This window comes from Anomalospiza imberbis, chromosome 9 (genome assembly GCF_031753505.1).
Source record: "Anomalospiza imberbis isolate Cuckoo-Finch-1a 21T00152 chromosome 9, ASM3175350v1, whole genome shotgun sequence".
Lineage (NCBI taxonomy): Eukaryota > Metazoa > Chordata > Aves > Passeriformes > Viduidae > Anomalospiza > Anomalospiza imberbis.
The window spans coordinates 31,488,864-31,516,325 of NC_089689.1; the positions used below are offsets into that span (position 1 = coordinate 31,488,864).

A 27,462-nucleotide genomic window follows, 5' to 3' on the forward strand; every position below is an offset into this window, starting at 1 on the left:
GACAATAGAAATCTCAGAATAAACTCACAGGAAAGCCTGGGATGGGGCTCACAAGGACCCTGCTGGATCCTGTCTGCAATCTCCTAGCCCAAGAAGTCACAAGATTTTCACGGAAGGGGCAGAACAAGAGGAACTATAAAGCTCCAACAAACCACAACAAAAAAAGCATCCAGTTTGTCTACAACTGGAGGAAATCCATTGTATTTTTTCCTAGGAGTACAAGCAAGGTTGGCAGTTTGCATGCTGTGAGGGAAGAGGGACAGAGCAGAAGAGAGAAGCTGCATCTGGGATGCAGAAGAAAATTGCCTACCTGACTTGACTCTAATTGGCCAGATGATGATCGTCTCCACAGGGCTGAGCTACAGAAGCACAGGCAGGGAATAGGCTGATGGAAGAGGGTGGATAGAGATTAGGTCTCATTCCTTGGTCTTTACATTGGCCAGAAACACCATTGGTGCAGAAAGGATCCATTGTCATATCTGAAAAATCAGTTCCAGCACTGATTCTTTATCAACAGGATTTTTTTTTCTTACAAATATCTCTGCATTCTTTTTCCCACTTAAACTAACCATGCAGTGACTCTGCATTCAGTGACTGGGCCTGAAAAGCAGAAACTAAACTGGATTAGAGGAACAAAAGTGGAGCAAGGAAGCAGACTTCGTGTGCATTAATACCTCTGTGTACTCACTGATACCTGAGCTGCTGCTGTCATCCCTGAGCACCTTCTCAGAACATGTTAGAAGGGAACACATGGAAACAAAAACAAAAAAATATCAGAATGAAAAACTTTTTTAGTTTAAAAGCTCTTTACAAAGACAAGTCCTGGCAACTAATTTTAATACTAATTAAAATTACCAGTTCCTTGAAGGATACAATGTCTTAGTTAATTGCTCTCTATAGAAGAAAATCAGGCTCAGGGGGGAAACGTGTTTCATAGGAGTGATCAACTAAGTGAAACAAACAAAAACTCTGAAAAATGTAAATGAGTAGAACATGTTCCAAAGCAGTTTGTGAGAGTGCAAGTAGCCTGTGCTGTTCCCAGAGAAGCCCCAGCACACCAAACTACTTACCAAGAATGAGATGCTAAGAGGATTCTTACCCTGCTTTGGAGACCTGCCAGTGCCTGGCAGCTGTAGTGATATTTTAAATTGTTTAACATATCAGCAATAGGTGATCCAGATTAAAACAATCAGGCATCCAACCAGATAAGGGTTTGGACAGCAGCCAGAAGTGAGCCCAGCATTCCTGCAGCAGGTCCCAACATTCCTCAGCATGGCACAGGACAGCACAGGACTGCACAGCACAGCCAGGACTGCGTCAGAGTCTCAGCCCAAATGGGCAGGCACAGGGGTCGGTCCAGTTCCACGAGCTAGACTTTAAATTTTTCCCATCCTGTGTCCGCAGTGCACAGCTGGCATGGTTTTGAACTGATGAAATGCATCTCTTCAGCTGTGGAATGTCACCAGGTTCCAGCTGTTTGAGGCACATCTGAGGCACAACCATCAGAAGCCAATGACAGGCAACTGAAAATCCCTGACACTTAAGGGAGTTAAAAAAGCCTTCCTGATGAGCCAAGAATGAGTTTTGCCAGTGGCAACACTGTTGGATAGTTTGCTTTGCTCACATATGCTCACTTTAATAATTAGTATTTTTTTCTTTTTGCTGCACATCTTGTTTATCCCCAAGTGCAACCTACTTTTCACTTTGAAGTTAATTACTAATTAGCACCATATAGGAGAGCAGAAAGGACCATGGGAAGCTTTTCCAAACCTATACAATTATCCATTGACATGGTTTTGCTTATTAGCAAACGTCTGCCTGCTCAAATGACAGGGACACTAATGTTTTGGAAGTCCACATATATGTTCCTAACCACAGGATTCTTTCTCCCAATTGTTACAACCATACACATAAGTGTCACTGATAAATATTTCAAGAATGCTAAATAATGATCTGTCAGCATTCCAGTTCCTTACAGTCACACTGCTCTGTTCATCAAGGCCTTCTCTGATGCCCTGGGTCTCCTGCAGCCCCAGAGGGGCTCCCAGGGAATCTCTGCTGAGGCAAATCCCTGCATCCCTCTCTGCCTCTGCTCACCTGTAACCCTGGAATTGCCACCCACGTGTCCAAATGCCCAGGTGTGACCACGCCCACAGCCCTGGGCATGAGCTTTAGAGGGGCACAAACAGCCCAACATCAGTCAGCCCACTGGCAAGCAGAGACAGACACCGAAGCTCAGGCCCTGCTGCACTGGCAGGGGTTATTCCTACAGTTAAAGCCCTGGCACAAATTGAACGAGCTGCACAGACTGGTACAGGTATTTAATAGGCCTGAGTGAATGTGTAGGCGTGGGTATGGACACAGGAAACACAACCCTTAGAGACATGTGCAGACTGAACACACAAATGCAACCATCTCTAGTACAGGAATGTCTCTAGGAGCAAACACACAGCAACCACTTGATCACGTTTGAGTTTCCAGTTCCATGTATATTGATCTGAAGTGACTGACAGCACCAATCCACTCAAAATCCTGCTCATTTCAGTGTCTTTTCCAGTTACAGTCCCCCACTGTGTGGGGCTGAGTCTGCTGCACCCACCAAGTTTAGAGTACCTAGGGGTTGCTGCACACCCAGCCCCAGTGTCCAGCCCTAAAGGGTCCTGGGGGCCCCAGTGTTGCCAGAGGTGCAGCAGAGCTGAGAAGAGCCATGGGCAGCAGAGATGGGCAGCCAGCACCAGGCTGAGACAACTCTAAACTGACCACCCTCCTGGCAGCCTCAGCTGAGGTTCCATGGACCACTCCCAAGCGACTCCAGCAAAAGCAGAAGGCCAGGCTTTATGCATTTACAAATACTTGCTAGAATTGTTCTGATTTAACAACTTTCACCAACACTTCCACATGCTGAGAATGCTCTGAAGCGTGGCCAGGAACAAGCCTGGATGCCCAAGGGGAGGGAAGCCCCCCACGCATCTCCTGGCACAGGGGGCACTGCACATGCAGGAGGGCTCCCATCCCCTAGCACCGGGCAGGGAAGATCCCAGGATAAAAGCCCTGCCTGCCTGCAGGAGCAAGTGGTGCCTTGGGGAGGAGGGGAAGTTCAGTCAGTCCACTATTTCTCTGGTTTTCAAGAAAAACAAGCCAGACAGCTGTGGAAAAATCCTTGTGATTACTGTCTTCATCCTTCCAAAGGAGTGCTGTTTCCTGGGCTGGCAAACACAGGCTTTTTTCAGCTGTGCACTGCACGCTGAGGAGCTGCTCCAGTGAAACGTGACAGGTGGCTGTGGTACTCACAGGGTGAAGAGAGGAGTGACATCCCAGCCGGCACAAACCCACGGCCAGCTGAGGGCAGGACACAACACTGAGGAGCTGCAGAAAAAGCTCAGAGCAGAGTTTCTTCCCCATCCTGAGGCTGTTCTGAAGACATGATGAGTGGGTCTGGGTTTGCACTGTCCTACAAAACAATGACCAAACATCACAGAAAGCGTGCTGAACTTGGAGCTACTGAGGTACTGCTGTGACATCTCCTACAAGGAGAGGCCAAAGTAGAGAGAGGCCCTGCTCCCAGGGCTCAACCGATGCCACCAGAACTGCCACATGCTGGGTACAGGGAGCTGCTCTGCACGGCCAGAGGGTCTGTGAGAATTAGTGCAATTTATTTGCACGGGATTTTCGGAATAGGAAACAATGCAGAAGCCGCCACCCAAAAGGATTTATCATCCCCTGACCCAGCTACCATCAGCAGATATTTAAGGAATGAATAAAGGAATGGGACGAGGTGGTGCATCCCCTGTCTCCGATAGGAATCAGCCTGGGGACTGCTGGGGGCAGTGACCCACGCAGGACTCACCTGACGGGAACTGCGGCTCCTCTCGCCCACGGCAGCGGCTGCCAGGACACCTGGGCTCCCTCCGACGGGACTGTCCTTCCTCGGCTCCCCGGCTCCCGCAGCGGTCCCTGCACTCGCCGAGGCACCCGCCACCTGGCCCTCGCTCGTGTTTTCACAGGGAGTCGTCTGTTTCCCCTCGGCTTTCACTGCTGCCTGCTCTATCCCCTCCTCCTGCCGCCCGTCCTTGCCCCGCGCTGTCCCTGTCTCGGGAGCTGCCAGCTGTGGCTGGGTGCCCGGGCACAGCCCCTCGCCTCCTGCAGACCCTCCTCTCGCCCTCGGTGCCGCTCCCCCGTCCCCACGGGCCGGGGCGCTCGGGGCGGTCCCTGCAGCCGGCTGTGCCCCCGGCGGCATTGCTCGGTGCCCTGGGGACCCGAGCCGCACCGCGCCCGGCTCCCCCTCCGCCTCCTGCCGGCCCTCGGCTCCCGCCGGCATCGCTCCCCGTCCCTCGCACCCTCCTGCTGCCTCCTGCTTCACCGCTCGCCCACCAGCCACAGGTGCATCGGCCAGCCCTTCCCCGGCCCTCCAGGCCTCCCCGACCGCCGCTCTCCCCGTGGCTGCCACCTCCTCTGCCACTGCCGCCCCTGTCCTGCTCTGTGCCCCCAGCACTGCTCCTGTCACCCCCTCCTGTGCCATCGTCCCTGTGTCCACCCCGCCGGCCCCGGCCCCTGCCGGCCCCCCGGGCAGTGCCGGCCCCCTGGGCAGGGCTTCTCGCCCGGCCTGGCCGCCCAGCACAGCGATGGCCACCAGCCCGGGCTCCCCCGCCCGGGTCCCGCACAGCCCCGGGGGCGGCAGCGCCGCCTCGCCCACCACCCCCTCCCCGGGAGACCTCCCCTTCCCTCTCGCTTGTCCACACCTCAGCCACCCCTCTGTCCCAGCTGCCGGCTCGTTTGAACCTGCTGCTCCATCTGTGGCCTCCTCTTCATCCCCCGAGCCCGCTCCGGCCGCCCCTGCACACCCTCCCACTGCCTCTCCTTCGGGTTCTCCTTCCACTGCTCTCTCTGTCTCTGCTTTGCTGCCCTCAGACGGGTTTCTACTCCAAAGTGCTTCGGTTGCACCCTCCTCCTCCTGCGCTGCCGGCGTCTCCTCCACCTGTGATGACCCTTCAGTGACAGGATCCACCCGAGCACCCCTCTGTGCCCCTAACCCCGCTACCACTTCCAGCACAGGACCCTTGTCAGGCTCCACAGACTCTTCCATCGTGTGCTCCACTCTTTGGAGAGCCTGAGCATGCTCAAGTGCTACTGCTGCTCCTGCGACAGCTTTCCCCATCTCCATCCACTCTTCCCCTGACACTTTCAGCTGGGAAAACTCACTTGGCTTTACAAACCCTTCTCCAGACAGTGCTTCTCCTGTTTCCATATTCCCTAGTGCTTCCCACAGAACCCCAGGCTTCCCCATAGCCTCCCCCCCTTCAGAAATGTCTTCTTCAACAGCCTTTCCTCTTTCAGGGCCGACAGCTCTGGCATTCCCATCTGCTGCCACATCAGCATCCTCCACAGCCTCCTCTCCCTCTGACACAGCACCCACCATCGTGTCCTTCCCTGCAGACCCTCCCTGCCCCAGGGACTCCCCTGCCTCGGACTCTGGCTCACCCACCTCCTCCTCTGCTGGCAGCCCTGCTGCTTTGAGGCCTTCCTCTGCAGCCTCCTCCTCAGTGATCCCCCCGGCCTCCTCCTGCCCCTGGGGCACGGCTCTGTCTGCCTCCCATCCTGGCAGTGCCCCAGCTGGCCCCTCTCCCCCAGCTGCTGGCCCCTCTCCCCCAGCTGCTGGCCCCTCTCCCCCAGCTGCTGGCTTTCCCAGTGCCACCTCTCTCTCCGTCCCCTCCACCAGCACCTCCTGCTCCCCAGGTGACACCTCTGTGCCCAGCTGCACTGCCTCCCCTGTTCCTTTTCCTTTGGGATGCTCCTCTGCCTCGGCGCCTTCCCCAGGTGCGGATTCCTGCAGCGCAGCCCCCGCGCCTGCCTGGGGCAGCGAAGCCCCCGCCCATGCAGCTTCTCCCGCGGCCTCTCCGCCGCCAGCATCTCCCTCGGCAGCACCGTCCTGCTCCAGGGCTTGTCCCGGCCCTGTCACCGCCCCTTCTCGAGCCGCCTGTCCTGCTGCCTCCTGCACGTCAGGGCTTCTCCTCCCTTCTGCCAGGAAACCTCCATCTGGTGCTGTGGGGAAATAATCAAGCATTGGTTTACTCAGCACCTCGTCAGTGTTACATGTTTCACAGGGTTAGTGCTAAAGGTATCATTTCTGCTCAGCAATAAGGGACATCAGCCTGGGCACCCGAAGAAAACTTGCTGTGATGCTTCTCATCACATCCCTGTGCTCTGACTGTGTCTTTAGTACTGCTGTTCTGGCATCTGGCATAAAGAATTTAACTAAAAATGTTGATGCAAGGCCAATCATGCTTGTCCTGCCTGCTCTATCTCCCTCCCTACCTGCAGGGAGCTCGTGTGTGTCTGTGTGTGTGTGTGTTTGCAACACCTATAAGCTTGACAGTGACACTCAGAAAGTCAGAAATAGCTGACAAATGCTCATCTGAAATATGCACAGAAAGGACAAAGAGCACTCTGCTTCCTGTGGATTCTGTAATTACACCAGGGAACAATACGGGCTTAATTCCTGCCCCTGGGAACCAAGGCATTTCCCAAGGAGGCTGAACAGTAACAGAAAGCACATGGAACCTCACTACATTCCTGCTTTCCACAGCTATTTCCTGACTCACAGTTTTTTCATGTTATGGATTCTTCTCCTGGTACCATTTAACGGCCAAAAAAGCATTCATTATACATGACTACAGGTGCCAGCTAGTCGTCACCTGAATTTTTACAAGTTAGGAAATAAAAAAAGCACAAGGACACTTTGATAGCCAAAGGAAAGGGAAAGGGCCAACACTTTTGTTAAAAGACTTCAGGTGAGTAATTTAATCCTTGTCCCTGACTGACAGCCAATCTTACCTCCACTGGCACCATGCTCTGTATTTGCTGCGTCCTTTTCTTCCTCACTGGCACACAAATCACCAGGCTCAGGGTCAGAATTCACAGGATGATCATTTCCGGTTACTTTTGCTATTTCCTTCTGAACTAGTTTGCAATCTTCAAAAACTATCACAAAGAAAACAGGAAGCAAAAAGGGAAACCATTAAAGAGCAAAAAGGGGGTAGAAGCTATTCAGGCATCTCAGCTTTAAAATGGTTTAAAATTCATTTTTGGACAAATCCTTATACGTGAAACACTAGCAGAGAAACACGGAGCCAGTGTTAATGTTCTGAGTGGATACTGAGCTCACAGCTGCTCCAGCAACTCCCCATGCTGTACCACAAATGAGCACAAGGCAGATGCAGCAGCACAGGCTGCAGAGCTGTGCAGAGGGACTGTACTCACCACCTCCTTCCTCACTGCAAGGAGCCTCTTCGCTGCCATCCTCCATGTTCAATACCCCGCTTTCCCAAGGCACTGGAGGACATTTCTCCTCCTCATTCATGTTACTTTCTCCTGACCCAGTCTGTTTGAATTCCCCATTAACCTCAGGATTTTGATGCTGCGTTGCCATTATGTTTTCATGAAAAATTCTAGTCTCTTCCCTTGCTGTTAGATCTTCTGCTTTTGTCTTTTCTGCTTCATCTCTTCCTTTATTTTCCAGCGCAGAATTCTCCTGATTTTCCTCCACTCTGAGCAGTTTCTTGTCCCCATTTTCATTTCCATAGTGTGCCTGTGCTGCACTATCAGATGTACTTTTGATATTGCAGTCCTCTTTGCCATTCACATTGTCTGCCATCACTTCAGCATGAGAGTCAGTCTCAGTGCTGCACTGAGTTCTCATGGATGAGAGAGAGTCTGCAGGCCTCCTCTCTGAAAACAGCAAATTTTAATTTAGTATTTGTCACTAAACCTCTGCATTCACTGGGCACTCACAAAGGGACACAATCCCATCCAGTAGCATTCTCTGAATTATACCATCTGAGGATATTGTGACAAAATTCCAGTAAGTGTAAATAGAAGAACATTGCCCAGATGTATGAAGTATTAAAATTAAAGCCATTTAACATGCAGGTTTTTTATCTGATAATGAAAATAAATCAGAGTAGTTCTATCAATCACACAGAAATACACCTCCAATTGCACCTCTAAATATGGCTCAGACAGGGTTTAGCATAGACTCTTGAGCTTCATTTGATAAAAGACTTCAACCATGGCAACAATCCCTCAGTGCCCTTCTGTTAACTCATTGAATATTAGAAAGATCTAAACCATGTGTAAACCCTTCATGTTGAACTGGAGATGAAGTTCACTGTCTCCTCTAAAACAATATACAGATATCATCATATTAAATTCATAAATGGAAAATTTGAGGGGAAAAAAAACCCTAATTCTTCATCTAACATTGAGCTGAATGGCACAGCTGACTGCTGCACAGCCTTGCTGCTGTCCACAACCTGCATGGCTTCAAGAAGAGATTGGTCCAACTCAAGACTGAAAAATCCAGTCAGGCCGAGAAAATAAAAGCGTCAGAACTATAATCCATGCAGAAGTGCATGTTCTGAAAAACATGTTGCATCAAGAAACCTTACAGCACCAGTTTAAAGATTCCCACTTGTAGTAAGCACATATCCTCTGAACAGAGAGAGAGATAGCTTTCCCAGGATTTTCCTGGGAAGCTGTGAGAAGCTGTGAGAAAGCTCAGAGAAAAGAATGAGAAACAATTTTTATCTTCACTTGTTGCACCTGTTGTTGTGCACGTGTGGAATGTGTTATAAAGATTTGTTTACCAAAAGGTGATTTCCTAATTAGCCCATGGTGAAGGTGCTTAGATTTCAATTAACGAATCTGGTCAGTCTGTATCGGACTGTCTGCGAGAGCCATGAGTATTTCTTAATAGAATAGTAATATGGTATAGCAGTATAATATAGTATAGTTCAATAAAGCTATTGATCAGCCTTCTGCAATCATGGAGCCAATGTTAATTATTACCCTGCTATGGGGACCCCTGCTACAATACCCACTCAGAGTGCTCCTGCTCCATCACGAGAAAACCAAGTGGGTTCCTCTGCAGACAGAACCACAGAACCACAGAATCACAGAATCAGCTGAGCTGGAGGGGACCCACGAGGATCATCAAGTCCAACTCCTAGCCCTGCACAGCACCATCGCCTTTCCTTTCAGACCATCTAACTATTTCCAGATCTCTGGCACAGCCAGATAAATTAGGGCCATATTCAGGGCCATTAAAGGCAGCAGTTTTAAAACCCAGGGTGGCCTGTCAGGTTTCCTGGGACCCCTCAGAAGGTGTAAGGGGTCACAGATTCCCACGTGTGAGTGCCTGCTGACATGGAGGGCTGTCCTGCCAGGTTCTGAGAGCCAGCCTACTGCCTGGCTCCATCTCCATCTTGAACCTGAACAGCTCAGCAAAGGCCCATCTCTCACTGCCAGGGGGCTGCCTGCACTCCAGTGGCACAATTAACAGCAGATAAAACAGCTGTCTTTTAGCATTTCAGTAGGAAGGGCATAGGTTTTCCTATGCAGACTCTACATACACACTGGACACATGCAAACTCTAAAACATGCATCAGGTCAGCTTCTCCAAGCCTTGTTATGAACAAAACTAACCTTGTAGATTGTCTTCAGAGTCCTTGTCATCAGAATATCCGTCACTTTCATCTTTCTCACTGTCAGAGGACTGCAGTGCCTTCTGGGATGAGGTTTCACTCTCCTTTCCATAGTCTAAATTATGGTTTTTATCATCTGAGGATGACCCTGACATTCCATTCATTTGATCACCAGTCTGTCCCTCTTCATTAACTTCTTCATCTGCATCAAAATCTTCATCATATTCTAAAATAGAAGAATTGTACTGTGAGACAGGAAACAGAATTCACAATTTAAAAAGTTCTTTTTAAGCAGATAGAAACACTGAGCCAGTGTTAACGTTCTGAGTTAATATTAATTAACATCATTAATCTCCTTTTGCCCTTGAATTTGCTGCCTTTTTAAAGCCAGGAGAGAATCTAAGACCACAGATAGGAATTGTAAGAGCATATTATCATAAAAAAGCATTGTGTTCTTCATAGAGTAGCAAAAATGTAGCAAAACTACAGGTATGAATAATACATTAAAACAAAAATAAACAAATTTACCAGTCATGGAAAGTACTAGAAAAATTTAGAGCTGCGAAAACTCAGAAATTAAATTTAAGAATCTCTTATTACAGGAGAAAAACTGGTTGTGATGAAAACAATTACAAGCAATTGAGAAAGCTGGAGAAAGGTAATATATTATAGTGCAAAATACAACAAATGTATATTGACATGGCTAAATAGCAAAGAAGTGTCTTATGACCTCAGCGAATTTAATGAACTCCAGCCAAAGGGCACTGCAGGGGCACTGTTATCACACTGCTCTAACGTGCTCCTCCAGGACCCAGGGGAAATCCCAGTACAAACAAAGCCTGCGCAGAATTACCACTTTTATATCCACATTCTGAAATTCAGCCAGGCACCAGCCTGACAAGCTGTGACATCTGATAGATCACAGAGCATGCTGAGCTGGACAGGATCCACAGGGATCCTCGAGTCTTGGACCTTCACAGCACTTTGTTGGCTCTGAAGACCCTCTTCATGCAGATGCATTAGAGAAGACTCCCCTTCCCCCCAAAGCTGTGCTGGGCACATCCCAGGCACCTGCACAGGGATGTCGGGGATTCCCACCTAAAATCTAGACAGTGCCCTGCTGCTGCGGGCTCCCCGCACACGCGGGGAACACACCTGCACCATGCAGGCCAGCTGGCACTGCTGCCACACCAGCTGTCCCTTGTGGCCATCATTCTTCATTTTGCAGGTTTTACTGCTGCCCTCCTTTCCTTCCATCAGGGCTTTTAGCACACTGAAGTGACAGAACAGCAAGGACAAAAATGAAGAGCTCCTGATGCAGAACCATTAAGGCAAACAAACAATTACCAAGACAACGAGAACTAAGGGCATAAGGAGATTTATTTTTCTGTATTAAAAATCAATTGAGATTCCAATTGCAATGTTGGCAGTGAGGTCTCTGTCAGAAGGGCAGTTCCTCCTGAAGGAAAAAGGCTTCATTAATCCCAAACACACATCCGGAGGGACTAACGAGTGTCAGATGACCACCAGTACTGCAAGACTGTGAAAGCAAAAATAGGAATAGGAAGTGGGAATTAAAATCTCTCTGTGAATGTGATTGCCTCCAAAGAAGATTATGATAAGGAGGAAGTAAAGGCAGAGACTGAGCTCAACACCTCTCCCATAACTGAGTACACCTTCCCCTATCCCAGGTTGCTCCAAGTCCCGTCTAACATGGACTTGAATGCTTCCATGGATGGGGCAGGCACAGCTGCTCTGGGGAACCTGTGTCATTGCCTCACCACTCTTCCTTACTCACTTTCTTGGCTCTTGCAAACCACCTCATCCTGTTGCATGGCTGAGAGGAGCCCCTCTAATTCTGTGGCCCAGATACAGACATCACTACATTTCTCGTGCCCAAGTCAAAGCTGGAGGTCCACAATCCCATAACTTCTCTAGAACCATCCCCTGCTCCTGTTTGGGAATACTATACCATTTTCACTGGTGTCCTCCTGACTGTCTTCGGTCTCCTTATTAGACTGGTCTTCCACTTCTTCTTCGCTGGACTCCTCTTCAGTCTCCAGTGTTTCTTCAGTAGCTTCCACACTTACTTCATTACTCGGTGTGGTGACTGACATTGAGTCTGTCCGTGATTTCTGCACCACGCTGCTGTCACGCGGCTGGCTGTGCACACAGTAGGGAGAGCAGGAACACATTTGCTGCTTCTTATAGTACCTACTCTTCTTCTTGGGAGGGAATAGCTTTTTGTCCAGACCCATCGCAAGAAAGCACCTGTAAAATAACACAAATTAGGAAGTATCACATTTTTCTTCCTTTGAATTATGGAGGGCAGCAGACATAGTGAGTTCAGCTTGTTATTAGCAGGGAAACCAAGCACCCATCTGCCTCTGCACCACCACAGTGACTCACAAGGAGAAGCACCCTGAAATCCCTGAGAGCTCCCCTAACACAGATGCAGTTCTTCCTTGAAGGACAGTAATGGTGCCTGCACTTACAGGCGACAGCTGACATACAAACAGAACCAAAATTATTACAAGTGCCCATTAATTTGAAGCTGCACCAAGCATTGGCTGTGAAGACAGAACCACTGAGAAAGGCAGACGAGCTCTGAGTCAGACATGTTCTGGATCCAGATCCTGCTATAACTCCCAGTAGTGTGATACCTGAGGGTTTGTGGCTAAGACTGGGGGTTTCTGAACTTATCTGCTGTGTCTAAGAACTGTGGGGGAAGAAGAAGGTTGAAAGTTAGTAATTTTCTGTTTCTGTTCTGTTTACCTACTTAAAAGAAACCCAAACAGATGGAAAACAAAGCATTCTGAATGAGTTGTTGAGACTGCCCCTCTTGTCTAAAATTGAATGATATGCTCTCTCTCTCTTACAGTCAAGAGCTGTACAGAAATGCTGGACCTTGGCCAGCAGAAAGCTCTCAGACCAAGGCTTACAGCATGGTACAGAAATCACTGCAGCATCACCTCGTTGTGAGCCAAAGCCGTGATCCACCAGGGAAAATCAACTGGGACTTTTACTGGGAACCAGAGTGGGCAGTCAATGTATGTCATAGAGCAGAAAACAAACCCAAGTGCACTTGGCCTGAAGAGCTGTGAAAATAGTTGTCATTTATGGGGAAAATCAGGTTCATGGAGATGATTTTTAGTCATCAGATAAAGTCAGCTGGATTGATAAGGTCAGGAAAAGCCAGATGTCACTAAGAGTAAGAGGGAAAGGGGGACAGAAAGGGGGAGTAAGTTAGGAATTAATTAATCCAATTTTTGGATACTATATTAAATTCCGAAAATTTACTTCAAATCTTTATAGAAATCACAAAAAGCTGAGATTGGGGCATTTCCTAAAATCTATAGCCACTATAGCCATTCTGAATTCAGATGCTTTTGACTCCTTTGAACATGCAATGGATACAATATGAAGGTAAATCATGTTCATTGTTAGACTGGAGCAAAAACTATGGTACAATCAAACTAGCATTTTTTTTTCTTAGAATTCAGTCCTTATCTGAAGGAACAGAGTACACCTCTGTGGAGAGTCTCTTGTCCCAACTGCTTGCTGCTCTTTTAGAAATTATTTATTAAATTAACATAAAATATTTTAAATTATCCACATGTCCATAAGTTTACTTGTATGGCCTGAATTAAGAATTACAGAAAAGGAAGATTTTATGAAAATTAAAGCCTCTTGGCAGAATCACAGCTGTTGGTCACAGCACTGACATTTACCCAAGACCTCTCTGCAGAGATTTGGTTTCTTAACCATGGCAAATATTCAGTGCTGCCTTATTCTGAAGCTGGGGCTATTACAGCAGAATCTCACTTCAGAGACAGAGCTGTTTTAAAATCAATTATCACAAAAAAAGCCTCTGGAAACCACAGCTGACTGAGCAGCATGCTCAGTATTTATTCCACTGCCACTGTGGCTGCAGCCACACGGGTGGCACAGGTCCCCACCCCAGAGCCACTGCCCCGTGTCCAGCACAAGCACTGTCCCCGCTCTGTGCACACACCACGGGAGGCTGAGGAGCCACGGGCACCGGCTGTGCTGGCACCCCTGGATGTGAGACCCTGACAGGGGACCTCCCTCCTGCACCTTCCATGGGGCACTGAGAAACACAGCAGGCTCTACAGAGCTGTGTGGAGCCAGAGAGACAAAAGAAGAGGAATGAGTTAGAAACTCTCAAAACAAAGTCCTTGTGAGCAAAGAGCACTTTCTCCATACCTGTAGCAGGGAGGTGCTCCTGCCACATGGAGCACCCTGAAGTAGGTGTTTTTGCGCTGCAGCCGGGAAGGCCTCTTGCACTGGAAGCCTTTGTACTCACAGCAACAGCTCAGCCTGTCAACTTGAAGCCCGTTGAGGAAAAAGGTGAGGCTGAACGGGAAACCGAGGTACCTCTTCGAGATGAATTGGAAGGTGTCTGCAACCACAGAAATAAAGGGTTCAAAAAAACCATTATGCTTCACTGTCAGCCTGTAGCAACTGGTGTGTCTTAACTGCATCTCCACAGTACCCAGCCCTCTGTGGACAGGCACTGGGGTTCTCAGGTGTGTTCAACAGTTGGTTAAACTCTACCCCTCCACACACACAGCCCTGGCTCTTGCCAGCCCCAGGATCCTAAGGGTCAGCTAGGATAAGTGTCACACTGTCAGTCTGGCCACTCACTGCTACAGCAGGACAAAGGCCAGAGCCTCCCAGCCATTTCCTGTGTCCAGTTTCCCAGAACACAATTCATCTTTTACTGCAGTGATGGAATTGCACTCCCATGAAAAGAGATGGGAGCCACACTCCCACTATGTACTTTTCCTTCTGGAATAAAAATCAACATTCACTGATGTATTTTAGCAACTCAGATAACCCCTTTTTAAGGACAGTTTATTGCTACAACTGCTCTATTAACCATATATCTCTACAGAAAATTACCATAAGCCACAAGTATTTTGTTAAATCAATTCTCTAAAATCTTCTATCATCATTGCAAAAGTAATTGTAACCCCACTTTCAACCATGGGACAGTAGGTCCAGATTTAATGTGGAGGCAGATGGTACAAACATCCCTGGATGCATATATCTTGACCAAACTGAGCTGTAATCATTCTGATGTCAGGGCAAAGTTTTAGCAAAAAAACAGTGTTGCCACAATCAATACGAACTCTCTGACTCCATCCTTACCCCCTTCCAACAGGTCGCCTTTATAGACACAGATGTTTTCTGTTCCACAGTACTGCTGATAGACTTTGATTTCATCCTTCCAGTCACGGAGAGACACGTGCTTACTCTTTCCTAGGTAGATCATGGTGACGAGGGCGTTGCTGCACAATGGGGACTTGGGGAACCCATTGGTATTCTGCAGCAGAAAATGCACAGAAATGCCTTCAGCTCCCTGCTCCCACAAAGGCAGAAACAAAGCTCACATCTGCGCAGCACACACTTGAGACTTCCAGGCTTTGATAACGAGCACTGAGCTGATTAAATTGGGAAGTGTTTGTAATATGCAGAGGGTCTGGGATATATTTCCAACTGAAAACCCAATGCATTGAATAGCCCCAAACTGTAGGGACCAGGTTTAATGACCTATATCATCCCTCCCAGTCCTGGGTTCCTACAGCTTTATTTACAGGAGTTAAAACTGGCTGGAGACAGTGTAACTGATGCAGTGTTCATAGACTCAAGGCATTTCACAAATCCCTGAGATTCTAGTGCCAGAGACAGGATCAGATTGTCTGAAGTGGAAGGTTTTGAATAACTGTTGATCTAGGCTGTTGTTCAGCACCTTTTTTCTCCCCAACTGATGAAAAACACCAAATGCTTTCATTTACAGAGACATGCATAGCAATTGTATATTTTAATAGCTATACATTTTCTTTATGCAAACTAGGTGTGCACATCTTTCATCATTAAGCAAATACACCAGTGAGGAATGTCATACACCTGTACATGGACAGAGACTACTTACATTGATCAAAAACTGTTCATTGAATCCAGTGGTGGGATGAAACCATCTCTCCACAGGCAGCCCATGCCTGATTCCAGGGATACACCTGTCCCCTTCGTGCGGGCGGGGCGGTGGCACTGGCACCACACAGCGACCACGAAGACGACGCTTGATGACAGGGAGCTGATACGGTGACACACCAGCCATGTACTCCACTGGGTTCCTACACTGTAACTCACGCCTCTCCCCCTGGAAAAACATTTGAATGAAGTGACACAGCCTTTGCAAAAACCAGCTCCCGAGCATATGGAGCTGGCCATGGTCTGACTTCTTGGCACACTGAGCAACACACATCCTTCTGAAACAGCTCCTTAACTCAGGGCCTGAAATTTTGCTCATTAAAATATTTCTGTGCTAAACCCCTTTCTTTTAATTTGCAAGGCAACATTCATACTGCTTGAAAATGTCACCCTCAGAGATACAGACAGCACCGCACACCAAGCCCTGGCTCCAGCACCACCAAAATCTCATCTCGGACAGAACCCTGCACAGCCCTGCAGCCCTGCTGCTCCCTTGCAGCTGGAAAGCACATCCCCAGAGCAGCCAGTTGTCCAACCGAAACATCACGTGGCATCAGTTATACAAGATGTACTTCCAAATGCTGCTTCCTCATCTGAATAGAGATTTAGTGCTCTTGCAGAATGAAATGGACCACAGCCCTTAGGAGTAAGACATTACCAGAGAACAAGTTCTGTAAATGCTGCATGCTATGGCTCTGAGTTCTGCATCATGTTCTCAGAACTTACATCTGAATTAGCTGTTTTGTCAGTTATGAGCACTAAAGAAACTATTAAATCATCCATAATTTGAGTGGACATAAAGAGGACCAACCAGCAAATTCTTGGAGAAAGAATCATGACCATGCTGATAAACAGCAAACACAGAAGGGAGCTATTCACACAGAGTCGGCCAGCCAGTGGTAGCAGATCACAGTCCCACTCCAAAGCCCTCTCACCCCAGGGAATGCTTATCACAAAACCAATTACATTATGCTTTTCTAGAACAGAAGACAAGTCCAAATATCACTTGAAAGTAACTGCAAACATATCAAGACCACGTTTGACTCTCATTCTCTAAGTCCACTAGTGTGATTTAGTAGAAGGAATGATCAGAAAAAGGAATTTTTTGCTACTTGCAGCTACTTTGTAAGTGACGATGACAACTTGTAGGACTTGCAACTGAAACTATTCTGAAGTTCCTGGAGTCAACCAGGTGCTGCCTCTCTCTCTACATAAGCGAAAATCTACATAGAGGGAGAAAATTTTGTATGCAGAAAGATTTTATGCTATAAAAGGTAAGTCACCATATTTTTCCTCACTGTGATCAAGAATTGGGCATTAGACCAGTAAGACAGTGTCTTGAAAATTGAGGGGAAGTGAAAAAGGACAGTTTAAACAAAAGTTGATGCCATTTGAAAGGGATGTTCCCTGTCGTATACAGTTCTGGGAACCACAGTACTTAAACAATATTATAAAACTGTCCCTAAAGTGATATTATTTTCAGAATGAAGTACAGTACAGCCTCACCCCACAGGCAAACTGCTGATAATGTTCCAGTGCATGGCACTTCTGTTTGGAAGCCTTTGGTACAGACCCTGCTGCAGCCCAGCCAAGAAGGGGCTGGAGGCGAGGGGGCTGCTGTGTATTTCCTGGAGCTGTATTTGGTCGACAGGAACTCTACGAAAGGAGGAAGAAAACAATGACAAAATCTCAGTGCAGAGCAGTGCCACAAAGAGAAATAATAGCACTGATGAAGATATCTGGAAGTGGTGAATAATTTCAGATACCTATAGGACATGATATTTTCTAGTCTGCCTCCAAAGAGCCAGACCCCTTTAGGCACCTCTAAGAGACCATTCAAAACAACTCTTGGCCATAAATACAAGGTTTGCTACTGTCTCGTCACCACACAGCCTTGGAGCAAACACTATGAACTCACAGAAACTGTAGCAGTGTGCTGTGGACTTCAGCTCATGGACCCAGAGAGAATGCACAACAAAAACGTACCTATTTTTGTTCAATATTCAGCTTTTTCTGACTGTTTTATTTCATGTTTTCCTTGTATACCCTTCAGAATACCAAGTTAAAATGCTAACACCTAACACCACTGTTTAACTGAGGTTAACTCACCACCTTACAGCAGGCAGGATCCTTGGTTCGGTGATAATGCGAATAATGTCCACCACCATAATCAACTCCAAGTCTAGGTGCCCTCTATATGAAAAGAAGGTCATTCAGGATTCAAAAGTTTCTCTTCAATCTGCATCAATTATCATTATTGATATAGAGAACCAGTTGAAACTGACCTAGATATTTGACCTTTGACTTCAGGCTTTAGTACCATTATATTTCAATGTGGATATTCTCAGTTCAGTCAGAGAGAAAAAGAGAGGATTTTCTAACCAGGCAAGAGCCTGGGAGACAGTTGGGAAAGAATGTAAATAATTCTCTAATCTATCTTGTTGTTCACATTGTTTATAGATATGTTCTGCCACCGTGCATCATTCACTGCACACCAATGGTGTGAGATGTTTTTACTCTAAGACCAATGAAATTAGTCTGCACAATGTTCCCTATAAATAGAGCGGTGCATTTGAAATAAATCAGAGTTTAATTATTTGCCTTCTAACTTGGAGTCATTTTATTCCCGTCTTGCTCAACAGCAACATTTCAAGAGTTTATTAACATTCCTTCTTTGCTGTTAACAAAGAGCAAAAGTCAGATCTCCTAGACCACAACCTTCTGAAATGAGCTCCAGTCTGATTTCATCCCTTCAACTCTGTTTTCTAAAAGACCCCCACCATTTTCAGGGCTTTACAACGTGTAACCTTGTCTATAGCCCCTGTGTCCACTGACAATGCTCAACACACTGATACTGGCCTGCCTGAAGTCATGAGGCAGCTAAAAGGGAAACACTGAAGCAAATTTATCAGACAGCAAAGGTTTTTGGGTTTTTTTTCTGGGTTCTGATGTGCCATTCCTGCAACACTAGCTTCTGGAGATTCCTCTTTAACACAAACAAGAAATCAGCCTCGAGTGATCAAGGATGAGGCCCTAACCCAGAATGATCCAGGCAGTGAGTGCTGTGAACTAAGGTCCATGGGCACACTCTCAGCTGTCTGTGCACCCATGGTAGCCCATGGAGAAGCTGACACCCACCTGTTGTGAGCGGCCAGTGCGTTCTCCAGACACTAAAGGACAGAGCGCATGGTGGTTCCTGGGAGCAACTGGGGGATGCGGGGAGTATGTATGGGTGACTTCTCCCATTAATTGGTCCATCTGAAAGAAAAAGAATTTATGTCTCTGAGGCACTGAATCCAAAACCAGAGATATCTGTCTCATTACATCTGTCTTTCACTGGACAGCTGTGACAATCAGCTGGCCTGGACCTGATGGAACAGCTAGTTAAGGAAAGAAAGGAAATCACGGGAGAATGTGGGGGACAAGCAAAAGACTTGTCCCCACCTCTGATTCATTTTCCTGCAGCTCTCTCCAGCTGCTGACCACTAGATTCAATTCTTGTCTCTTTCTGTGTATCTCACAATTCTTGGTTTATTTGAAAGTCTCTTTCTTTTTTAAATTTGAGTGCACCTGCCACTTCCCTGCTGTGACTGCAGCCTCTCCCCACCTTCTCTTCTCACCAACCCAATGCTGGGATGGTTGCCCCACTGGAAACAGACAGCTCTGTCTCTCACCCTCCCTTGCTCAGCCATCTGCCTTTCTCCTTTCCTTTCAGACGAGCGACTCAGATGAATTCACTGAACAGATGAGGTGAGAATTAAATTACACCGCTGGCTCCAGCCAGGATCCTGCCTCACAGCACGACAGCACAGCACACACAGATCAGGTGTCTGCAGGTGTATTTCTGAAGGAAGCAGTTCTGGTTTACGTTCCAAAATTATTCAAGCCCAGGATCCCTTGACAGGGTGCCAGAATCGCTGCTTCCATGGGGTGACTTCCTTCCACAGGAGTTCCATCAGCAAATGATACCTTTGCAATTTCCATAGTGACCAGTGTCTTTCAGGAAAATCTCCTCCTCTCTTTACCCCATGACTTGCTTACAGATGTATTATTTACAGTTTAACAGACCTGACATTGTTTACCAGCTGCTCAATGAAGCAGCCACCTTCTCAAGGCACTCTTCTCAAAGCATTCAGGTTCCTAATACAGAAATAAAATTCTGAGCATGTTTCTGCCGAAATGAGGATGACTTTTCCCATATGAATTCAGGTGATTGCATGGGGAGAAAAACCATTGACTTCTATGGGATTTTCATGACTCTAACTAGAGAATCAAGTTCAATCTACATGACACCTAAATGAAGACTCCTAAAAACTCTTTGATTTCTCACATGCCAGTTCTGCCCAAATCCTGTGGAGAGGCAAACAGCCAAACACATGAGCTCAGTGCTTATCAGCAGTCAAAAGCAGAGAGGTTTAGAATTACTAGAGGAGAACATATCTTGAATTATTCATTCTGTTATGGCTCCCCATTTCAAAGCAGAAAGAGTAGAACAAGAAAAGGTAAAAAAATAGCAATGGTAATGAGAAGCCTGGAATAGTTCAGGTAAGAAAAATTCAGACTGAGGACCTTCAACTTGGAAAACTGAGAAGGAATGTGAAGAACGTGTGTAAAACCACAGATGCCTTGGGAAAAGAGAACATTTAATAACTTTTGTCAGACTGAGAACAATGGAGCATCGAACAGACATATCAGAAAGCAGATACATTTATTACTACACAGAAATGCAAGGAGGTACCATTTCATGCAATAACAAGATTCAGAAGGAATTAAATGCATAAATGGAAGCTCCTGAACTTCTGGACAAAGGACGAAGGAGATGTAACTGGGGCAGGATCATCCTCTACTTGCACATTTCTTGTACTTTTCCATGTCATAGACAGAGCACTTGTCCCAGTGAATCACTGGTCAGGCTCATGGTTATTACTCAACACAGGCAAAACTGCCAGGTCCCATCAGCAGTGCTGAAGCCTTACCTTGACTGGCTGCATCATCTCTTTCCTCGCAGAATAATCAAGTCTCCTTTTCATCCCCAGTTGATGATGATGCTATCAATATAAGAGGAAGAGAAATCCCATTACTGGCCATTATGAGATGTCAGTGTGTGCAAGAACTCTTGCTTCTGTCCTGCTTGTCCCATGCCTTCTCCCTGGCCTCAGGGAGCCCTCATTGAGCCCTGTAATAAAATTACTGTGGGTTGAATCTATGTGCACTTCACCTGCATATATTCACACAGCCAAGGGAAAAACTGAGCACTGGTAAAGCTGGTAAAGTTGCAGGAACCAACTCCATTCCTGATATCCCACAGGAACATGCCCAAATTTTGTACTCAGACAATATATATATAAATATGTTTAATCTGGTTTGTTTTTATCAGCATTTTTTAAAGCAAACTAGCCCTGTGAATATCATCTCATAATCTGAGAGCTGTCAAAAAGCAATAAGGAAGCCAGGACAATGCCTGCTCTCACAATAGCATGGTTTGACAGTGAGAGACCCATGGAGGTTTCATGTGGAGAACCCCATGCACAAAGTCTGTCCATTTTCCCAGCAGGAAAGAGCCTTCTAGGGGAGCATGAGGGCACCCATGGAAAGCAGTCCAGTACAATTAGCAGTCCCTGGCTGTCAGTGAGGAAACACCTGAGAAGGCTCACACATCCTCAGTAAGGGCACACCTCCTTGGTGTCAAGGACTTTATGAAATATGGCATCAGCCAAGCACTCCTGGACGTATCTCTGGTGGTCCCTTCTCATAGCATTGAGACGGTATTCCTTCTCAGGTATTATTCTTCCGCTCCTTGAGATCTGCCACACACAAACATAATGTTACTGAAAAGGAGAAGATGAAATCAAGTATGTTTTCAAACAGTACAATTTCCCAGAAGACCACTTCCTCCTCCTGGTTTGTTTCCACCTCTGCCCCTGCCATGGTGCTGGAACTCACCTTCCAGCATTGTATTATCTTTGACCCCATGAACTCCACCAGCCAAATGAAAGGAGCAGCAGCCACATTTCTAATAGCCTAGGGCTCAGCCTTACCCTTCACAGGCCACTGCCCAAAGGGGTGGAAAGGATTAAACACTTGCTGCTCTACTGCACCTGCCTGTGCAAAAGAGTCACACCTAGGAGAGCACCAGTGTATTTAACAAAATGTTCAGCATATTCACTTTTACCAAATCCTTCAGTTTTCCATTAAACACTTCTGAAAAAATAACACTGAAGCTATTTAAACAAGTCAAAGATTCTTACATTTCACAATGTAAAAACCATGAGTGAATCAGTATGATGCTGTATATCTGCAAACTGAAACACTTTGCAGAGGGAAACTCAAATGAGCAAAAGGAAATATGGGGAAAAAAGCATAAACTTGAGGGAAACTTTTCAGTCTCACCAGTCCTGATTTCTGAAGATGTCGTCTTATCCTGGCATTGCTGAAATATCCAACCAGGTGTTTGTCTGTAAGACTGTTATAGGTTTCAAGAAGTCTGCAATAAAAAAAGTGGAGATGTTTATAATCCCCTTGACTGACAAATTATTACAGTCTAAGTTAAACAGAGCTACCCAATAGTTTGCTACACAAAATGCTGCCTGGATTTGGTCAGGTAAGTGCCCATCAGATTATGTAAAAGCAATATGTTGTGGCCTCCTGGAAATTCCTATCAGAAACACGTGATTGGTACCTAAGGCCAAGAGCTGAGTGTAGAACAGCGCTGCCACCATCGCGGCACGGCACTGCCAGGCCAGCCCTGACAGCCTCCTCCACCAGCAGCTCACAGCAACTCCTGACCATGGTGTGCCTGGAGCTGCAGTCCAGCTGCACAGACACAGCTCCCCAGGCACTCTGCCAGGGGCCCTGCTGGTGGCAGGGACACCTTCCACTAGCCCAGGCTGCTCCAAGCCCCATCCAACCTGACCTGAGCACTCCCAGGGATGGGGCAGCCACAGCTTCTCTGGGCAACCTGGACCCGGGCCTCACTACAATCATCACAGTTACCAAAGATCAAAGTTTCAAAAAACTGAACTTCAGATGTGAAAGTTGAACACAAAATCGGAAGAATTCATAATTAGCAGTTATATTTTTCAACTATTCTTAGCACAACTGTATCTTACTTCACCCTCTGGAAAACAGGACAAATAGAGAAGCCAGTGACAGTAGGATGCCGTTTGTAATACTCTAAATCCTTTCACATTTGTACAGTTTACACACTCAGGTACCTGTCACAATATGTCCAGCCTGACCTCTGGGCTCTCTGGGCTCAAGTTACACAAGAGACTGAACTCTTGTTTTCTTTGGCTGTAGATCTAAATGCACTGTTCCTCTGTTACATCCCTTTCAGCTGGATAACTCAGTTACATGTCTATTGCTAGGCTGATCTGCCACACACAAAAGCATATTCAAGGAAAGAAAAAAGAAATTTTGTGAAGTAAAGAGATCATGGATTTACAGGAATTTTACATGCGGTTTCACAATAACCTCAAAGGTAGCTGCCAACAACAAATTAAACTTTAAACAAACAATGTAGGTTACCATTTCATACCTGTTGGTTAAACACTGGTAGGATAGCAACTGTTCTATGTTACCTTTTTAATCCAGAGTTTGCATTTGAAACCACCACATGATTCTACCAATTTTCCTAAGTATTCATTTATGGTATCACCTGGCAACTGCATGTTGAGGCAGAGGAGATACTCAATCCAACTCCTTTTAATTTACTTCCTACCACCTAAGATATGCTGGACCACATAACTAGTTAAAATGCAGCTCCCATGAGAACACAGTGATGTGGCAATTTCTGTTTCACCAAAGTCTCAGAACATGCATTTTGTCATTTAAATTACGAACAGGCTTGCCCTCAAAAATATTGAATTAAATTCAGAGTTCAAAAGGGTATTAGAGGAAATAAGGAAATGTGTTGGGCCTGAACCAACACCCATTAAATCATTGGAAAGAATGCAAGAGGGCCCACCGGGATCAGGCTGTGCCGTGCTGCAGCCCTGGAATTGCGTTCCAGCCCTGGAATCCCCTGTGGCCATAAATGCTGGCATGGGCCAGTGCCTCGGGGATGGCCAGGAACACTCCAGCAAAGCAGCCACTGGTCCCGCTTAGCCTGCTCCTGGTATCAATGAAAGGAAAAGAGAAGTTCTCGTCTGAGCTGTCTTGTTCAAGGTTCCAGCATTAAAGAACCACACACAAATGTCACCTTTAAAACCTCTGCAACAGGCAGAAGTGCAGAACTGACAAAATCCATGTTAAGAAAAAACACAGGAAAGGGAAAGCAGTAGCCTCAGACAGCTTTATACAGCCCATGTCTCACAGTAATCACATCCCTTTTCTGGGTGTTCCTAGGACTCCTTTTTCTCTGCCCATTTATCCTGTTCATTCTTCTCTCTAAAAATGCTGGGGTTTTATTAGAATAGCAGACAATTTTCCTGGTACAGAAGATAAACTGACTGATCTGTAGATTCCTGGGGTATGTCTGAAGCTCTTCTCAAGATAAGTGTCATGTTTGTTTCTCTGGCATCGCAGCCAGTGACAACATGTCACTCTTAGGTCAGTAATTTTATATTTCAGGTTATTTAGAATTCTGTGATGCTATGATCATCGACACTATTATTTATTTACAGTATATTTGTTCCCAGCTGGCAGCTTACCCAAAGCCCTACACTCAGAGCCAGAGCTGTGTACCACAGTAAATTTTAAGACCACTCTCACTTCTTTGGAAGGATATCAAAACCACAGCAGGCATCCCATGGGTTTTGTAAAGCAAACCTTCACAGTTAATATTTCACAGTGCAATTAAGTCAGTGATCACCAAATAGATGATGCGAGAGAGCACCAAAGCTTGAGTTACTAATTGGCAGAGTCACAGGGGATCGTGGTGCCTGTGCTCTACCTGGCACCCGTCTGCCATCCCCCCCCCAGAGGAAGTGTTAAGCCTCACAACCACACACGGAGCTGGAAGCCAAAGGACTGTTCTGCTACTGATTGCTTGTGTGGCCCAGGAGCAAGTTCTACCGCTGCTTGCTTATTCAGATCATTGCCTGCTATACCACGATGTGCCGAAATTTGTCACAGAGACCTGCAGAGATTCTGTGCTCCTCACTGCTGGTCTGTGACATCAGCTCGGGGAAGTCCGGGCTCTCTGAACTCAAAACCTGCAGGTCCGAAGGCAGGTAACCAGGGACTCACCTGCAGCCAGCAGCCCCATTCCCCACGGCTCCATCACCCCCGCGCAGAGGCAGGCCTTACCGAACGGGAGCCCTCGGGGTGCCGGGCGCTCGCCCGCACCGGGCAGGCTCCCCGGGGTCTCCCCGGGCAGGTCGGGGCACCCCCAGCCCCGCTCTCTCCCCCAGCGGGCTGCAGGGAGGCGCCGCTGGTGGCCCCGCGCCTGTCACCATTCCCGCAGCGCTGAAAGGCCGGCACGGAGCGGCCCCGGTCCCGGCCCCGGCCCCGGCCCCGCCGCACTCACCGGGGCTGCGGGGCGCTCATGGCAGCGGCGGCGGCCGCGGGGCCCAGCGCTGCCCCGCACCGGCGCTGCCGCCGCGTCCCGGGCGTCGCCAGGAGACGGAGGGAGGGAGGGACGGATGGAGGGACGGACGGGAGAAAGGGAGGGAGGGAGAGACACACAAGAGGGACGGAGGGAGGGAGAAACGAGAGGGAGGGAGGGAGGGAGGGACGGGAGGGACGGGAGGGGGCCGGTGCTCCGCCTGTCGCCCCAGAATCACAGAACCCCGGAACTGTTGGGGTTGGAAGGGACGTCTGGAGAGTCCAAGTCTAATCCCTCGCCGAGGCAGGGTCACCTGGAGGAACAGGTGACACGGGAACGCATACAGTTGGGTTTGGAATGTCTCCAGAGAGGGAGACTCCACACCTGCCCCAGGCAGCTCTTTCAGAGCTCTGCCACCCTCCACGGAAAGTTCTTCCTCGCGTTGCTGTAGAACTTCTTGTGCTTTAGTTCATGGCCATTGCTCCTCATCGTGTCGCTGGGCACCACTGAACAGAGGCTGGCACCATTCTGTGACACCCCTTGGAAATATTTGTATGGATCGGTGAGATCCCCTCTCAGTTGTCTCTTTTCCACACTAAGCACGCCCACCTTGGGCAGCCTCTCGGCGTTCGAGAGATGCTTCAGATGCAGTACACCTCATCATCTCTGCGACCCTCTGCCGGACCCCCTCCAGCAGCTTCTTGTCGTTCTTGTACTGAGGGGCCTGGACCTGGCCACAGGACTCCAGCTGGGCGGGGCTGGCGTGGGGCTGCGGGACCCTGGCGCTGCAGCAACCGGACTGGGAGGGGAGGGGAAGGAAAAAGAAAAAACAGAAAAGAAAGATGGGAAAAGGAAAAGAATAAAGGAAAAGGAGGAAAGAAAAAAAGGGAGGGGGGAGAGAGATAAGAAGAAAAAAGTTAAAAATAGAAGTATGGAGAAGGCATTTTCATACAACACAGAACCAGGAACTTAAAAATATATCACAAGATGACAGGATGCACTTCCAATATCAATCCTGATTTCCATCTCTCAGTCCAGATGACAGGAAGCATCGAAGTGTGCATTGGCAACAGACACCTGATTTACTGAAATAAAGGAGATACAACCACCCTTCCATGCTCGTTTTTCCCTTCTTCCTGCAGTTCTTGCAACTGAGTCCCAGTTGAAGTACAAACTCACAAGGTAATGCTTCCAGGGGCTAGAGTGACTGATGTGAGCGGAGATCCCTGCAGTGAGGAATAGCAGGGACAACCATCCCTCCTGATGCATCTGTTCCAAAATGTTAGACTTCACCATCCTCAAGTTTTCTGTGGCTTGATTCACCCACCTCAATATTGACCTGCCTTCTGTAAATGGAGCAGTTCTTGACATAAATATTCTCTTGATATTTTCTCTTCCCAACTCTGCAATTAAAGTCTTAAACTAACTTATTGTATCATCCTGCAGCACAGCAAGAAGTCAGGAACAGACACAGGACAATTATAATAGAGAGGCAACTACACTTTAAATGACTAGAAAAGGTAAGCAGCATTTATTTGGGACACAACGAAATTAACCAAGAGCAACTGCTTTTCAGAACAATTCCACTCTTTTCTGTTTTGGAAACACATAGAACAGCAGTTTCCAGAGCCTTGCATTGTACACAACTCCTCACTTTGAACCCCAAACCTCTCCTGCAGATGCCAAAGTCGGCACAAATACAAGAGCCTGTTCAAGCCTTCCAACCACCCACGGCAGCACCAAGCAGGCTGCGACTGGGAACCACTGCTTCTAAAATCCCATCCAGTCAAATCAGGAGAAGATTCTCAACAAACTGAGAGAATTATTCCACCAAATTCAATGGTCTGTGGCCCCCAATCCTTTCCTCATCCTCTTCTGCACTGCCAAGGGACAGCATGTCCCAAAAAGAGAGCCAAACCAAGGACTCTATAGGATGACATTCTCTAGATTGGTGGCTTGCACAAATCATACACACCTGAGCCCGACCTCATTAGTTCTATTCACACTGCTTCTTCCAAAATTAAAAAAAAAAAAAAAATCCTTCAATTTATACAATACATTGGAAATTGACAGAAGAATAAACATTATATGGTATTCCAAACAAGCCAGTCCCAGTCCTGCTGTGCCATTCTGCCAGGTCACCTGGCAGAGAGCAGCGATACATGTGGTAACACAGAACTGCTCTGACACCTTCTGGTGACAAACTCCACTACAATCACGGCCCTTGGGACAACGATGAAGACAGACCAGAGACTTCCTCTGAATTTCTCCCCTAAACATCATCCACGATGCAGTGGCAGCACTAAGAAAGAAAGGAGCCACTGCAAACCACCAGCCTCTCATTCATGTCATAGACCCTTACTAAATTAAGACTGAATTAAAAATAATTTAATATTTGAGCACAGAATATAGAGGAAGGGTATATACTTCATCATCTCCACAATCGTATCTGTCATTAGCCATTACTTTTAACCTCTG

At 47.3% G+C, this 27,462-nt stretch overlaps 2 protein-coding genes across 2 annotated transcripts in view; one reads left to right on the top strand and one right to left on the bottom strand.

Annotated features, from left to right (window-relative positions):
* FPGT (fucose-1-phosphate guanylyltransferase) overlaps positions 1-27,462 on the top strand; it is a 70,972-nt gene that overhangs the window by 38,079 nt on the left and 5,431 nt on the right. The window lies entirely within an intron of this gene.
* ERICH3 (glutamate rich 3) lies at positions 1,611-24,992 on the bottom strand. The gene is given in 19 exon segments (XM_068199047.1): positions 1,611-3,226; positions 3,229-3,350; positions 3,353-3,451; positions 3,848-3,954; positions 4,740-6,039; positions 6,832-6,978; positions 7,258-7,725; positions 9,481-9,705; positions 11,452-11,750; positions 13,707-13,902; positions 14,655-14,829; positions 15,439-15,666; positions 17,004-17,153; positions 17,607-17,690; positions 18,636-18,755; positions 20,474-20,545; positions 21,191-21,301; positions 21,888-21,981; positions 24,967-24,992. Coding segments are annotated over 19 exon segments (4,068 nt in total). The 5' UTR covers positions 24,987-24,992; the 3' UTR covers positions 1,611-3,175.